Source organism: Manacus vitellinus, unplaced genomic scaffold (genome assembly GCF_001715985.3).
Source record: "Manacus vitellinus isolate BGI_N305 unplaced genomic scaffold, ASM171598v3 scaffold_6_pilon, whole genome shotgun sequence".
NCBI classification, from domain to species: Eukaryota; Metazoa; Chordata; class Aves; order Passeriformes; family Pipridae; genus Manacus; species Manacus vitellinus.
Window position 1 is genome coordinate 19,810,928 of NW_021940750.1, and position 15,458 is coordinate 19,826,385.

The 15,458-nt window shown below is 53.4% G+C and overlaps 2 protein-coding genes across 2 annotated transcripts in view; one reads left to right on the plus strand and one right to left on the minus strand.

Moving 5' to 3' along the window:
* PGF (placental growth factor) overlaps window positions 1-337 on the minus strand; it is a 6,841-nt gene extending 6,504 nt beyond the window's left edge. The window contains exon 1 of the mRNA XM_029964095.1: window positions 232-337. Within this exon, the coding sequence (XP_029819955.1) occupies window positions 232-337 (106 nt within the window). The remainder of the gene's footprint in view (window positions 1-231) is intronic.
* Window positions 338-10,274: 9,937 nt separating this feature from the next.
* EIF2B2 (eukaryotic translation initiation factor 2B subunit beta) lies at window positions 10,275-15,201 on the plus strand. Its single transcript, XM_018082498.2, has 7 exons — window positions 10,275-10,396; window positions 10,946-11,094; window positions 11,811-11,974; window positions 12,257-12,352; window positions 13,226-13,363; window positions 13,986-14,052; window positions 14,722-15,201. The coding sequence occupies exons 1-7, from the start codon at window positions 10,284-10,286 to the stop codon at window positions 14,877-14,879; spliced, it is 885 nt and encodes a 294-aa protein (XP_017937987.1). The 5' UTR covers window positions 10,275-10,283; the 3' UTR covers window positions 14,880-15,201.
* Window positions 15,202-15,458: the final 257 nt, after the last annotated feature.

Here is a 15,458-nt window from a genome sequence, read left to right on the forward strand (position 1 = left end):
CCCGGCGCTTCAAGGGACCGGCCCGTGCCCGGTGCATCCCCGGCGGGCAGGAAGCCCCGGGGCTGTGTTGGGCTCCTCGGCTCGCTGAATTCACTGCCCCATGCTCGTCACGCACCCTGCGCCTGCCTGGCTGCCCTGTGCCCACATGACAGCCCCTTCCCCACCCATCTTTCCCATTCCCTTGCTGTTGTCCTGTCCCCCCACTCAGACATCCCGTGACCGTCCACCCACCCCATTCCGTGGGGCAAACTGCCCCGTGCCTGCCATACCGGAGCCCGTTCAGAGGATTTCCAGCCACCACTAGCCCCAAGTACAGCATCCTGGTTCTGTCCCCCATGGTGGGTCCCTCAAGCTTGGAAGGGAAGGGTGCACAGCGGGTCTGGGCCCTAATCCTGCTGCCAGCCCAGAGGAGCTCTGTGGCCTTTTCTGTTCTATTTTTAAGCCCCAGCGGCCAGGGACTCTGGAACTAAGGGAAGTGTGAAGAAATGCCAGCACGCAACACGATCCCTTGTGGGCTGCAGGTCCCAGGGAAATAATGGGCTCTGTATCCATGCCAGGATTCATGTTTCTGTCCTCCTGGGAGAGTGGGGAGGCTGCTCCAGGGCTTCCCTACCCACCACTGTGTGAGGTCCGTCCCTGCAGCATGAGGACATCAGTGGCCTGTCCCACAGCATACCTGTGGGTATGCAGGACACACCAGCTGCCCGTCCTCAGCCCTGTTGGGCCGTGCAGGTGGCAGCGGCTCAGGCGTCAGCGCAAGCTGAGCTCTGTCCAGAGCTTCTAGACATTGGAACTACTGAGTGTGTGAGAAAGCTGCTGGAGCAAAGCCTGGCAAATTAGCATAGAGATGATGGAGAGATAAGCACACAGAAATCCCAGCCCCACTGCGGGTCCGGGTGCGCTGCAGTTCATCACTCAGCGGCACAGCACCAGCTCAGCAGCTGCTGGGGGCTTTCGTGCCTGTTCATACTCTCACCACTGGCTCGGCAGCAAGGAGCAGGTAACATCCTTAACATCGTGACTGGAGCATGCCCATGCTCTCCCTCTATCACCCTAAGGACTCTCCTGGGCCAAGGGGACCCCCCCACACACCTTCCACAGGGATAGTTGTGAGATGGGGGTGAAGGGAGCGTTTCCTCCCACCTAAGAGCAGAGGCCGCCCTGAGCAGCAGCTGCTCCCAACTCGTTGGACAGAGAAAATCCTGTTATTGCAAAGACCGTGACCACACGGGGCCTCATGCCTGTCCTTGCAGGAAGGTCCCTTGGGGCCACCTCTCAGACACAAGGCCAGCCTCTGGCGCTGGAGCAAAGGGCTCTCCCCCAGGAGCCCTGTGGCTGGGGAGACCAGCCCTTAATTGCCGACTGCAATCCTGTTCCTGGTCTGAAGCTGTTTCCTCAGAGGCCTTGGGCAGAGTTTACATTCCTGGGATGAGCATCCACTTTCTAGGCAGCATGGAACAGAGACAGGAGAAGAGAAATAATATTTGGACACTGGTAACCTGTGACCAGCAACATCCTCCTGCCTATGGGAGAAACATCCAGCTGGCTAGGGCCACAATTGCTTGGTTTCCCCTCCACCATGCTCCGTCCCTGGGGCCAAACCTGCCCCTCCCCATCTGCAGGATAGGGCTGGAGGTCGATTCTATAAATGTACCGGCATGTCCCTCGCACCGCCTCCCACCCCGCTCTGGGGAGCAGCGTTACGCACTTTGGGAACAAGGGAGAGAGGAGGCTCAAGGGACAGCCAGGGACATAAGGCAAATAGAGACGTTTCCTTAAAGAGCAGATGCCTCCCCTTCGGTGAGCCCCATGCAGTGGCTGCTGGATGAGAGCATTGCCTTGAATATGCCACTGCCTGTCTGCGCCACCTCCCTGCCCTGCTCACAAAGCTTGCTGTGGCTCCTTGGTGCCAGTGAGCCCTGGTTGTCCCATGGGGAAGGCCAGCCCTGGCACCCGGCTGCAAGCATGCCATGGCACATCCCTGCGAGGAAACAGTGTCACCTCCATGCTGCCTACATCTTCTGGGTAAGGGGCAAGAGCAAGACCCTTGGCTGCCCATGAGCACTGAAGGAGCCCAGAGCAGGCAGCTGCTCTCCCCTGCAAAACCTCACCCTGTGCATCACAGGTGAGGTCCCTCTAATTCACCTTTTCTGTAAAACAGCCCCATTTCAGCATCAAAATCCCTTTGTGGGCAACTTATCCCCTGCAAAATCCCACCTTTGGCATCTCACGTAGAAAGAGCCCAACAAAACCTTGTCCCTGAGTCACTCTTAAGCTGACTGTGGGCTTAAGGATCTTCCGCATCACCCCTGAAGCCCTCAGAGAACACCTCTGAAATCCTCAGGGCATTATTTTTGTTCTACTGCTATTTAGGACACCAGAGTCAGTCTCATCAAAGCTTTAGGCTTCCTCCAAGGGAAGTGCCAAACCTCCTATGCTCCAGTGCCTGGCACAGTCACCCTCTATGTGGCTGACCCCAGTGGGCAAGAGCCCCTCCAGCAGCTACCTACGTCTTGCACCGTGAATGCAGTCCCGAGGTCAAAGCAGCACAAGGATGTAAGGCACTGGGCTCCTCACACCTACCCTTTATCCCACAGCACCCATGTCTCACCCTTGCTGTTTCATTTGATTTCTTTCCCTGGCCCTGATCTCTCGTAAGAGACTCTCCTAAGCTCTACTATCAGTGGCTTGGTCCAACGGCTAATGCTGAGGTAAACCAGATCAATCATCTGCAGCTTTTGTCTCTGCAGTGGGGATGCAAGGTGAAAGACAGAGGGGCTTGAGACTGGCTGTTGGAGCTGCTTGTACCTGCATTTGAGAGTAAGAATGAGGATGGGAATGGTCTGGCAGGGGCCTCCCCAGCCCTAGCCTCTGGACAGCAGGGACGTAGACCTCTCTGCCAGAAGACTGCTGCTGACTTCTAGGAAATGCGGGGCTCTCCAGTGCCCTTACAGGCAAGCAGGGCTGCACCAGTGACCCCTGGATGGTCAGTGTTGCTCCTCAAGGAAACAACTTGCAAACAACCTGCCTGGGCACCTGGGCCCTTAAGGACTCCTCAGAGCTCTGCTGCAGCAGATCTGACTCCGAAAGATGCCCTTGGCAGCACATCTCTCATCCCTGGCGGCTGGCCACGGTGGCGTCAGTGCCTCTCCCAGCCCAGGTGCACAGGGGGATGTGTTTGCTGAGGGGGAGAATGACAATAGGGGGAAATGGGCTGTGCCGTGCACCCCAATGGTGGTGGCTCACAGCCCCGGCCTCTGCTGCCCACGGCAGACGGAAGCGTCCGGCCTTAGTCAGCCCCGGTCGCACGTGGCAGGAACTCTGGTGTTTGTTTTGGTTCCTGGGGAGGGGAGTTCAGCCTCCCTGGGGACCCACAACCAAAACCACAGGCACCTGACAGTCCAGCCCCATGCCTTTGGACAGCAGGGTCTGGTCCCCATGGGTCACAGGCACTGGGGGCTGGCCTAGGTCATACAAGAGATTCGGAGGAGCATAGGATGGGCACAAGGGCTATCTGAGAGCACTCAAGGTAGAGGACCTGGGCAACGGGAACTTGTGGCAAGCCTGGATGCTGCTTCCAGGCATGACTTAAATCCCCCATGGGGACACAGACAATGCCACCAAGGAGGAGGTCCTTGAGATTGTCAGATCCAAGCCCTGGGAAGCCGTGGCCCTCATCCAGCCAGTGCTCCAGGAACAGGTCGACCCAGTACTGCTCAGCTTAGCACTTCCACTTTCAGCACAGGCTTAGTTCAGGGCTGAGACTGAGCCTGGGGCAGGGGACAGAGTTGCCTTCCCACCAGAGCAAAGCTGTGGGCAGATGGGAAAGCAATGCCAGCAGTGGATGGGAGGGTTAATGACCACAAGCCATCTCCCAGCCCAGCCATCAGTCAGCTGTGCCTGGTGGGGAGGGGACTAGGGAGCACACCCTGCTGGGCACCCATGCTCAGTGTCCAGGGGATGAACAGCCACATGCGGCAGGGACTGGCCAGACCATGGGTGTTTGCAGGAATGCACAACCCAGGAGCAGGGTGAGGAGCCAAATTGCAGCCCTGAGCATAGGTGGGTGCCTACAGGTAAGTGTTCTGTCAGCAGCCCCAACAGCAAGTGCAGTCACTATGCAAAAACAACAGCCCCTTGCACATGAGCTGCTGAGAGTCCACAGTGACACAGCACTCACAGCACACCTCACCCTCTTCTGTCCAAGCTCCTCTCCTGAAGCCCCGGGTGGGACCTGAGCCTCCAAACCCCAGAAAGCCTGCACAAATTTCTCTCCAGCAGCTGCAGAATGCTGTTTGGGAAAAACAAGGACTGTGGCCAGGACAGACTGGTGTAGCAGTGTGTGTGACCTTCCGCCACCAGCAGAGATGGAACACCCTGGGCCTGCACGGGGCGGGAGGCACAGGGTATGGTAACCGCGGGAGGGGTGAGACTCTCCCAGTGGGAGCAGAGCAGCCCTCTCCCCAGGAAACAGATAGAGGTTACTTTTCCACCAGAGAAGCAAGCATATTCTGCACATTTATCACGTTTCATCTACCCTGGGGAAAGGGCAGTGAGCACTGAATGGAGAGGAGAGGCACCCAGGCATGAACTGCCTGCTGCTCTGCTGCTGGCCCTCACCTCCCAGCTTTCCAGGCCCAGTCAGCCAGTGGGCAGGGTCTGCCAGGCACTTTTCTCCCCTGCCAAACTGGAACCCGATCCACACCCAGCCCAGAGCTTCTGGCTGCTTATCATGTGGATGCAGTTCTCCTGCTTTTAGCTGTCATAATATTGACACAAAGCAAAATAATAGTGATGGCAAGACTCTGCCTGGCTCTGGAAGGCAAACAGGCAAGGAGACGGGAGCAGCAGACGCCACTATTATGTGCGATGGGGCAGCAGCCAGGGCTGCTTCCAAGCTCTGCTCCCCTGCATCATGCCTGCTGATAAGGGGGCTGTGGGATGTGGACAGAGGGGGATGCAGGCTCCACAGCACACTCTCCTTGCTGAGGAACGAACGTGTGCATCGGCAGGGCTTCATCCCAGAGGCTTTCCCAGAACGTGGGTGGAGGAGTGGCTCATCTCTCCCTTTCCCTGAAACCTGGCAGCCGCTGAATAGCTGCCATCACCCGCAGCAGACAATGAGCAAAGAAATCCCAGGGCCAGCTGCACTGCCGGGAGCGCGTGAGCAGAGGAACTGTGGGGAGCTGGCTGGTGACCAGGAAGCAGCCCAGACTGCTGGTGTCACGGACCCCCTTGGTGACCACAAAGCATCCAGGCCACACTTTGTCTCACCCCAAGGGCTTGGCTTCCTGCAGCTGCGCCAGGTTTGCTCCAGAGCTTCTCTGAAGCCAGCCTGGAGGGATGGGCCTCCAGCATCACCTCCTCTGTGGCCCAGCCAGCCTGCCATGTATCCTCTGAGCAGTGACAGAGCCATAGCCAACACCTGCACAATGCCACTGAGCTTTCTGAGTGCTTGTGCCTTTGGTGGCACTAGGCAAAACCAACGCCTTTTCGGGGTATGAAGGCCCAGCACACTGCTAGTGATGCTGAGGACAGCACCTCCTGCCCAGCTCTGTACACTGCTCCGTCATCCCTTGTTGCGGTTTATTTTCCTACATGACATGCAGTGACTTCCCACACTTCCCTCATCTCTTCCTGACCAGCCTGGCCTTTGAACTGGCTGCCTCCAGCTGCCTGCATCCCAAGAGGAGACCTGGGCAACTGCCATAGATGAATGAGCCGACAAGTGAGGATCCACATCCAGGGCAGGCATTCGGACGCCAGCTTCCCATGCCTCTCCCAGGGGCCGGGAAGGGCGAGACGCAGCCCACCCTGGGCTGCTTCCACAACAAGCCCTAGAAAAACCTTCCTGCTTCCCAGCCTTGGTCTCTATTTTTAAGGCTCCTAAAAGGAGTGGGGTGCAAATTCAAACTTGCTGGCAGGAGAGATGGTTCCTGAGCCAAATTCAGAACCGCCTACTCATTTTCCATGGGGATTGTGGACTCCATTGGTATTGCAAGGGTCTGGCTATGGGATCAGCCTGCCTGTGGGTGCTGTGCTGACGTGAGGATGAGACAGCAGCCATTTTCCAGGCAGAGACAAGCGCACGTACACACGGGTGGCCGAGCAAGAAGCTGCATCAAATCCTTCACTAACCTGAGGCACTAAATCCATCCTGCTATTCCCCAAAGCAAGCCCTGCCTGTTTCTCTTTGGCCACCCAGGCAGTTATGGCAGCCAGGCTTTCCAGAGGATGACCAGTTTAGGAGACAGTTGTTACCAGGGTCATCAGCGAAGACCAGCAGAACACGTGCCCTGGTACCTGCAGCGTCAGATGCGAATTTCAAGCATGCCAAAACTGTTGATGACTCAGACAATGTGTGCGTGTGCCTGCAGAGCTGCAGAGGTCAGCTTTCCAGCTATTCACGTACCTGCATTTGATCACCAGCTGTTTGTTTGGGGGGTTTGTCTTATTTTCCTAGAAGCTTGAGTTTTAAACATGCATTCCACACTCAGTTCAGCTCATTATTTTCATCCCCTTGACTTACTAAGTGATCTACTTTCTCCCCTGTAGCATGCCGAAAACACTGGTTTGGGCTCCCTCAGCCCTTCAGCACATTCACTCCTGCCTCTACATCGGTGGCTGCAAGAGCTTTGGGATTGACTTGTTTTTGTCTCATGCATTTGAGCGTGGACTTCCCAAAGAGCAATCATGTCACACCAAAGATACCTTTGGTGCATCCTTCCTCTTAGACTGTGCTTCATGTTACCCCACTCCCATGCACTGTGACATTCTCAACTCAGTCACTTGTGCTCAGCAAGTGGCACCTAGCAGTAATGCTGCTTCTTCCCATGTTGCCCATCCAGTCTTCACAGTCCATGCTGTGCTGACAGCCTGCACTGTTGCTCCTGCTGGGCCGTGGCTCGGCTGGCTCTCCTCTCCTGGCTCCTTCCTTTCGCCTGTGCTGAGCGTGAGCAGCTCACTTTGCTTACCCTGCTGTTGCAGACGAGTCCAATTACTAGAGTTCAGGAAACTGATTCCCCTCCCTGGCATTTCGTCCAGCCCACTTACCCGCTGAGAGTTTCTAATCCAAACAGCCTCCCAGTACATGATGTTCCAGTGCTCCCAGGCTCTACCCAGCCTCTATCCTGCCTTGTCCTCCCTCACATGAGCACTTGGGGGATGACATTCAGCCTCCAGGGATGCAGAATTCACTGGGAGGAGGAAAGCAGTGTCTCCAGCAGCCATCCCTGATGGTACAGAGCAGGATGCTGTCCTGGGTAGGCTGGCAGCTCTCCAAGGAGGTGAGACAGTTTTCAGCCCCACTGCAGGCCCATAAAACGTGCTGCCATGCTTATCCAACCAGCTCATCCCCTACTCAGCTCTTTTGTCTCCAGCACCAGCACCATCTGCAGTTGTGTCAGCTTCCTTGCTTGTTCATGCACCAGCTGGGAAGCTGAAGCCATCGACTCTGCCCCAGAGTCCTGGGTACACCCAGGAAGGGAAGGAGGGTGTGCTGTGGAGGAGGTTGTGTCTGTAGCAGCAGAGGGGGTGTCCTGCTCTGAAACACTCAGCAGCTGTGGACCACCAGGTGAGATTCCTTCCAGCTGCCTACGGATGCACACATACACCCCCCCATCTTATTGCTTCTGCCACAGTGGCCAGAACAGCCTACAAGGCAGTAAGATTTTAGCAGAGTACACCAGGACGCCAACATGCATCTTTCCAGCTGCCTTCTCCATATGCCCCACAGTCCCTGCACTGCCTTTGCTGTCACTCCTCCTCTTCACTCTCATTTTCAGTCCTATTGGGCACTCCTTGTCTAAATCACTGGGTCCTGACAGTAGCTGCTGGCTAATGACAACCAGATGTCTTGTAGCCATGGTCCTCCTGAGCAGCCTGGATTTTGCCTTTCAGCTCTCCAGAGAGCCACAGGTTCTGGCTCAGCTCAGCTATGCAAGGCTAACAGCTCCTGAAATCCCCATTCGGAGGCTTTCATTCATGAAACACAAGGCAACAGACCAAGTGCAGGACTCTGCCCCTCAGGGGACACCAGACTGCCAGCTCTCTTATGCCAGCTGTGGCAGCAGTGCCCGGCAGAAAGTGCTGTAGGGAACAGGGCAAGAACAGCACAAAAAGGGGGAAAGCTCTGTAGCCTGGCAAGGCACTGGGAAGAAACTGTCCCATAATAGTTACTGAGACTGGAGCAGGGAATGTAAACAGCCCAGCACCCACAAGGAGGTCATAACCTCAGGACCCAGTTTCCCTTCCTCTTCTCTGTCCTGCCTAATCTCCCAGAGCTGCTCTGTTTACTAGCAAGATAAGTAAACAAAGGAAAGCTCCAAAGCAATGATTTTTTTTTTTTTTGCTAATTCACTGCATGTCCCAGTCCCCGGGTGCACGTGTGGGAGCTGTTTCTGCTCACCAAGGCAGCTGGCACACAGCACTGCATGGGCACAGCCAGGGGCAGCAGCAAGCAGCTGATGGGCACGGGCAGCCCTGCCCTGCCCTACCTGCAACATGGCTGTGCAGAGGGGCAAAGGGGGATGGGGGTTCCCCACACAGATGCAGAGCTGGGCAGGCCTTGCTCCAGGGAGCCTCTGATTTACATGTGATGGAAGAAAACAGACACTCACAGGAAGAGAAGGAGGAGAGAAGGCATCAGGGAAGCAGGACGTGGCCAGTCAGCACAGCAGAGCCAATAGCTGGGCAAATCCTGTCACCCTCCACTGACTCTCTCCAGGGGCAAAGGACAAGACAAGCTCTTCATGGAGGGAAACTGAATTCCAGTCAGGGCCATAGTCCCTTGCAAGCACATCCAGCCAAACCCAGAAGCATAGCCTTTTGCCAGGTGTTGGAGGGATGTGGCAAGCTTCCTTTTCCAGGCTGCCGGGTGCTCTGGCTTCCAGGCATACAGGGGCACTTGAGGAAGGAGGAGGAGAGAGGTCTGGAAGGACTCTCAGTCCACCTCAGGTTTTGGACGACAAATCACCTGCATTAAGTCCTGAAGAGCCAGCACACCAGCTGCTGGTATCTTGCCAGAGACCCAGCAGTCGCTGGATGGCAGCTGGCTGTAGGGCGAGTCCTAAAGGAACCAGACAAGCACAAAAAAGATGTGAGGAACATCCAAGGCCCCACAGGCCTCTGCATAAAGCAACTGCTGAAACCTTCCAGCATAAGCCAGTTTGCTTTGATTTCCTAATCTAAAACAACAGGACACAGATCAGAGCCACAGAGTAAAGCAGCACGGCAATGAGAATCATTCCGTGGCTCCTGCCTGTTCCTTGAACACATGGCTCCAGGAACCAGACACAAAGGAGCTACATTCCTGCCTTATCCAGGGCCGGTTCTGTCTCTGCCAGCAAGAACAATTGGACTGCCAGGAACTGCGCCTTTCCCAGCCCATTTGCTTTGGCTTTTCACCCCCAGCCCGCCGCCCGGTCCAAAGTAAACCCCTCTGGGCGGGCCTGCCCCCGGCCCCGGGCCCCGCCCATCTTCCGGGAAACGGCAGCGCCGTCGCTCATTGGCCGCCGCCGGGAGGCGGCGTACCTCGCAGCCCTGCACATGGAGCGCGGCGTGGCGAACGAAGGCCGCCGCCATTGCCGGCGCCGCCGAGCGGGGCTCGGAGCTTCGAGCAGATCGAGGCTTCGCTGGCGGCTGCGGCGCGGTGGGAGCGCCGCGCTCCGAGGACACGCGCGGCAGACGCTGTCGCTGCTGCGGTAATCGTCGGCACGGCGATGGAGGCCGAAGTGAGATCCGGGGGTGGGTGCAGGGCCGGCGTGGGAGGCAGTGGACTTCTGCAGCCCGGCGCCCCGGTCGCGGCTGTCGGTGCGGAGGGAGCAGCGAGGCCGGGGCAGGGCCAGTGATGGAGCCCCCGGGAACTGGAGCCTCGCTGGCAGCGGCCAGTGGGTTCCCAGTGCTTGTCCTGCCGCCGCGCGGCCTTTCGCAGCCCGCTGTGCTCCCGAGCAGCATTGCCTGAGGAGCTGCCTCGCTCCAGCCTGGCTTTTCCAGCGGCGTCAGTCCGAGCACGGACCTTTCCAGCAGCACGTGGTTTCCTCTTTCACTAAATGCACCGCTTATGGTCTTCCCTAAGTCCGCATTGTGTCCAAGCGATTCCCACTGCAGAACCCTCCGTGGGACGAACAGCTCTGTGAGGGGCTCCTTGCTGTTCTCGGTGCTGAGGTGCCCGTGCCGGAGCAGCCGCTGGCCCTGGGATGTTGAGGGGGTGCGCTGGTTTGATGCTCACGTGGGTTTGCTCTGGGCAGCGGTAACCAAGGCCCTCCTCTCTTCCAGGGGAGCTCATGGATCTGATCCGGACAGAGGGCCAGAGGATGACGGCAGCGCAGCCGTCAGAGACAACTGTGGGCAACATGGTGCGACGAGTATTGAAGGTCATTCGTGAGGAGTATGGCAGGTGAAGTTTCCCTCTTGCTGCCAGTATCTCTCTAGAAGCCTAGAACAGCCCTCCCATGCAACATGTTCAGTTGCTTCTGTGAAACCGCGTTAGTTTCCATCGCTCCTTTCTCCCCTCTTTCTTAGAGAAAGATTTAGCAAGTTTGACATCAAAGGCAAGCCTGTTGTTTCCAGTGTGGCTGATGACATTTCCTCTATAGAAACCACTTGGTGTATGTGTTGTGGGTGCATGAGAACAGTCTGTGCCCTGACCTTGGGCTGTTCTCTCCTGTTCCCAGGAGGGTCCATCCTGCTGGAGCAGTAGCCTCGAGCCTGCTTCTCATCTGTGGACAGCAGTGTTTGCACATGAATTAAGGCAGCACTTCTGGCAGAGATTTGAGTGTCTCTCTGCCTAGACAGCTAGGGAAGCTTATTGGTGTGGTGTGCCTCCTCTGTGTGGCTTTCCTTCCTGTCTCCTCACATCCAAGTGTGCTGTGCTGTGGGGACATTGCTCAGCCTGGCTGTGGCCCTGCGCTCTTTCCTGAGGCTGAAGAGCTGCTTCTCTTCACAGGCTTCATGGGCGCAGCGAGGAAAGTGATCAGCAAGAATCCCTGCACAAACTCCTGACTTCTGGAGGACTGAGCGAGGATTTCAGAACCCCTTATCCCTCCCTCAGAGCTAACGTTATTGAAGCTATTAATGAGATGCTGATAGAGCTAGGTACGACTGGGTCTGAACTGCTCCTGAGAGGAGCTTCTTATGGGATGGGACTGATGCTTCCCCCTTCTCTAGGTGGAAAGAAAACAGCAAGGATATGGGAGGCTTAATCTGAAGGAACTAAGGGACTGAAGCCCTGCTGCTACCAGGGCTTAAACTAAGTCCTCTGTTTTACAGGGAGATGGGTGGAACATTGTGGAGGGAACAGCATAGGGGGTGTTGGCCTGTGCTCTTGGTCCTCTGGGAAGTCTTGAGTCCTCTGAAGAAGAGTCTAAAAAATATGCCAAGGTTGGACTTAATCCCTTTGCACATATAACCTGACCCTTGTCACAAAGCACCGTGATACATTTTTCTTTATATGTGATACTTGTGACAGATCAGGGACCTGACTGGCCTTCTGAGGCCCAGGTTGCCTTGCTATTGAACTGCAAAACTGTTGAAGGGCTATGTGCATGGTGGTTATCTAGAGTAGTGCTGACACAATCCACTCCCCTCATGACAGAATTTTCAATAGAGCTATTTCTATGCGTAGCTAGGACGCATGGGGCATTCAAAGGCCAGCTTCTTGGTCCCTCTCCCCTGGCAAAAAGAATGGGAAGAAAAGCTGCTCCTGCTCGACTAGTGCTCATAACATGGTTCTAGTGAAAAATTATCTTGTTGGAGGACAGTCCTAGCAGCACAAGTGTTGCTTTTCCACCTACGTCTTCCTTTTGTCGCAGAGGGCACCACTGATAACATTGCGATGCAGGCGCTGGAGCACATCCACTCCAATGAGGTGATCATGACCATCGGCTACTCGCGCACTGTTGAGGCCTTCCTGAAGGAAGCTGCCCGCAAGCGGAAGTTCCAGGTCATCGTGGCAGAGTGTGCGCCATTCTGCCAGGTAAGGCCTGGGCTGGCTGTCTTCTCCAGGCACCGTTGTCCTGCGCATTCTTACTAAAAGCTTGTCTCTAGAGGCAAGTTGAACATTATGGAAGTTCCTTTGCAGTTGAGAGGCTGGAGACAGCTTGTTATCCTACCCCGGCATCCTACAGTCAGAGGGCTGTATTTGTGTTCCATTGCTTGGTATTTTTGCAATTCAGACGAGAATTGAGTGCTGCTATCTCGACAACTGAACTGCAGGAGCTATGTCTCAGGGGACCAATTGGATTCTCCCTCTTTTTAGGGTCATGAAATGGCTGTCCGACTGTCTAAAGAGAATATTGAAACTACTGTCATGAGTGATGCAGCTATTTTTGCTGTCATGTCTCGAGTCAACAAGGTAAGGACGGCTTCATTAGAGGAGGGATTAATGGCAGGTTGAGTGCTTATGCCTCCTAAATGCAGGTCTCAGCAATGATGGATATATTTCTGAAGACTCAAAATTGTAATAGTCCATGTTTACAGCTGGGGTGGAGATTGTCTGGAACCCTAAGTCAGTATGATGACGGAATGCATGGTGATAGGTTTTTCCGGTTTAGTGGCTTACAGGCAGAACAGTTACAAGAGAACCTCAAAGGATTAACCTCAATTTTTAAAGAAGATGGAACAAAAAGCAGCATTTCCAAAGGGAAGAAACCCCCCTTGCCTGGAACACAAGATGGCTGGTGAAGGGAATCACCCTGGTGAAGGGTGTGTCTTTTCGAACAGACCTGTTCTGTACTTCTATAGAGATGAAGATGTGGCACCCCAAAGTAAAAAAAAGAGAAAAAAAAGTACTTGTAACATTAAAATCTAGCCACATTAATTCATTTCTATATATTTTAAGCTGCTTTACATTATTCCCATTTTACTGCAAGCAGTCAAATTACTTGTACAAAGTTTACTTTGTAGGCTTGTAGAACAACAGGGACCACAGCCCAGTTTTGGCTTGGTGTTCCCTGCAATAGAACATACATTTGTCCTCTGAAGTTCTCTGTGCTGGCTTCGCCATGCTGGAGTCATGTTCTTGTTAGAGAGGAACATCTCAGTGCAGAGCCAGTGCCAGATGAAACAGATCAGGCATCCAGCTGCAGTATAACTTCAGCCTTTGGCTGGCTGGCTGTTCTGACACGCTCCTCCTTCAGCTCATCTGTCAGGGTCCGAGCCAGGAAGTGTTCCTTCCCCAGTTTGCTGTGGAACATGCTATCTTCTAATGCTGATTTGCCCTTTTAAGGTCATCATTGGTACAAAGACAATCCTGGCCAATGGTGCCCTGATTGCTGTGAGTGGGACTCACACGCTGGCACTGGCAGCTAAACACCACTCCACTCCGCTCATCGTGTGCGCTCCCATGTTCAAGCTTTCACCGCAGGTAAGTACAGCAGCCCTTCAGGACCGTACCTGCAGGGGCTTTTACTTGTGGGAGCTTAGGTTGGAGAGCGCTATCTGTCAAGGTTGATAAATGAGCCATCTCCCCCATCTGGCACTGTTCCTTCAGACAAATCTGGCACACCTCAGGATCTCCTTGAAGCTCCCTCTTCTGCCCCATGTGCAAAGCAGAGCATTGGGTATAAGGATGTAGACCACTGCCTACTAGAGACTGACATCACCATACTTATTTTTCCTCAACCACAACAGATTTCAGTTTATACCATTAGTGTTTAAAGGCAGAGGAGGTAGAATGAGATGCTCAAAACTGTTTCTTACACTCAGTACTTTTTCAGTATTGTCAGATGAAGTTGCAGCCTGAGGAAGTCACTGTTCCAGTTCCATAGGCTTTGCAGAAGGCTCTAAAAGCTCTGAGGAAAAACCTTTCACTTTAGACATTAGAGAGGTTCTAGACATAGACACTATGTAATTACTGTAAACAGATGTAATATCACCTGGCAAGTCATCTTCCTCTCCCAGTAGTTCGCTCCAGTGCCAGGACCTGTTTTCACTAGGATAATCAAGTAGGTTGTTTTTTTCCTAACCTTCCTGTACTCCTTCTTTAGTTCCCTAATGAAGAAGACTCATTCCACAAGTTTGTGTCACCACAGGAAGTGCTGCCATTCACAGAAGGTACTGGTTCTTCTTCATATGTCTGGTCAAGCTGCTTCAGGCTATAGTTTTTAATTTTTTTTTTAATAACTCACATAAAAATTAAGTGTAAGACTGTCCTATAACCCAGGACAGAAAAATCCTTTCCTATTGTCCTTAGCAGAGAAAAGTGCTGGGAACCATCTAATTTTGTAACTTTCTATTACAGAAAGTGCAGAAAAAGGATTTCTTTTGAACACTGTCTTTGTAGTTTTGCTTCAGCTCTGAAATAGTGTTTTATTACAGGATGGTGATAATGATGCCAGGCAGGTGGCAGTTTCCTGTGGGAGAGGGCAGATGGCCAACACTGAGGGCAGCTTCCGTTCTCTCCTATAACTTGTGTTAACTTTTTGAAACCCAGTATCTCTGCAGTGAGCTTCCCACACAAGCACCATCTTTAGAAAGGCATCAGCACCCAAGCCCATTTTCAGATAGCAAAGTCTCTTCCAAAAGCCCCACTTCTATGTTACGACGACTTTTGAAATGAAGACACCAGGCTCGGCACTGGTTTTTAGTTTTGGCCTTGTGAGCATTTCTTTAAATAATAACTTCAGGGTGGCACGTGCGTAGTCAGTTTGTTTAGGGGCTCAGGAAGATGTGCAGAAGGCTAAATGTACTTCAAGTCTAATATTGCTGCTATTCACTTTACAGGGGAGATCCTGGCAAAGATCAACGTTCACTGCCCAGTTTTTGACTATGTCCCTCCAGAGCTCATTACTCTCTTCATTTCTAACATTGGGGGTAATGCACCTTCTTACATCTACCGCCTCATGAGCGAGCTCTACCATCCAGATGACTACGAACTCTAATACTGTGAAGCACCTTACTCTCCAGACTCTTCCCTTTATCTTTAGAAAGATACAACAGCTAATTCAAGTCTACATTACAAAGACAGGTTGCTGTGGGAAAGCAGTGGGGAATTTGCTCAGCAATGTCTTTCCTACCCAAAAGCAGTAGAAGGCAGAGCTTGTGTACAGATTTTGACTTCTGTGCTGTGTTAGAAACTGTGTGGAGCTGCTAAGCCACTTTGATTTTGAAGCAAGGCATATGTGTAAATCTGGGGCAGCTAAGCTGTTACTTCAAAGTACGCTGCAATAAAGGCTGTTGACAGTGATCTCACTGTTAAGCACATTTTCCATAAGCAGTTGTTTTGTTTGTTTAACTAGCAGGAGTTTTACCAGTGTAATAAGTTGCCTGCACCTATGATGCAGCAGCACGCTTTATGGTGTGCTTCCACATGCAAATGTGATAGGAATGGGAATCCATTAGCAGTTGTCTTCAAAATGGATATTTAACTACTTAGTTACTTCTGTGGGGTTATACTGGGATTTATAAATCTCTCACTCAAGAGTGCAAACTCCAAGGAGCTGGAGAAAGCAGCTGGGTGT

Coding starts and splice junctions, on each gene's coding strand:
- EIF2B2 (XM_018082498.2), top strand. CDS start 10,284: ATGGATCTGATCCGGACAGAGGGCCAGAGGATGACGGCAGCGCAGCCG. Junction 11,095..11,810: donor TGAGATGCTGATAGAGCTAG/GTACGACTGGGT, acceptor CTTTTGTCGCAG/AGGGCACCACTGATAACATT. Junction 12,353..13,225: donor TCATGTCTCGAGTCAACAAG/GTAAGGACGGCT, acceptor TGCCCTTTTAAG/GTCATCATTGGTACAAAGAC.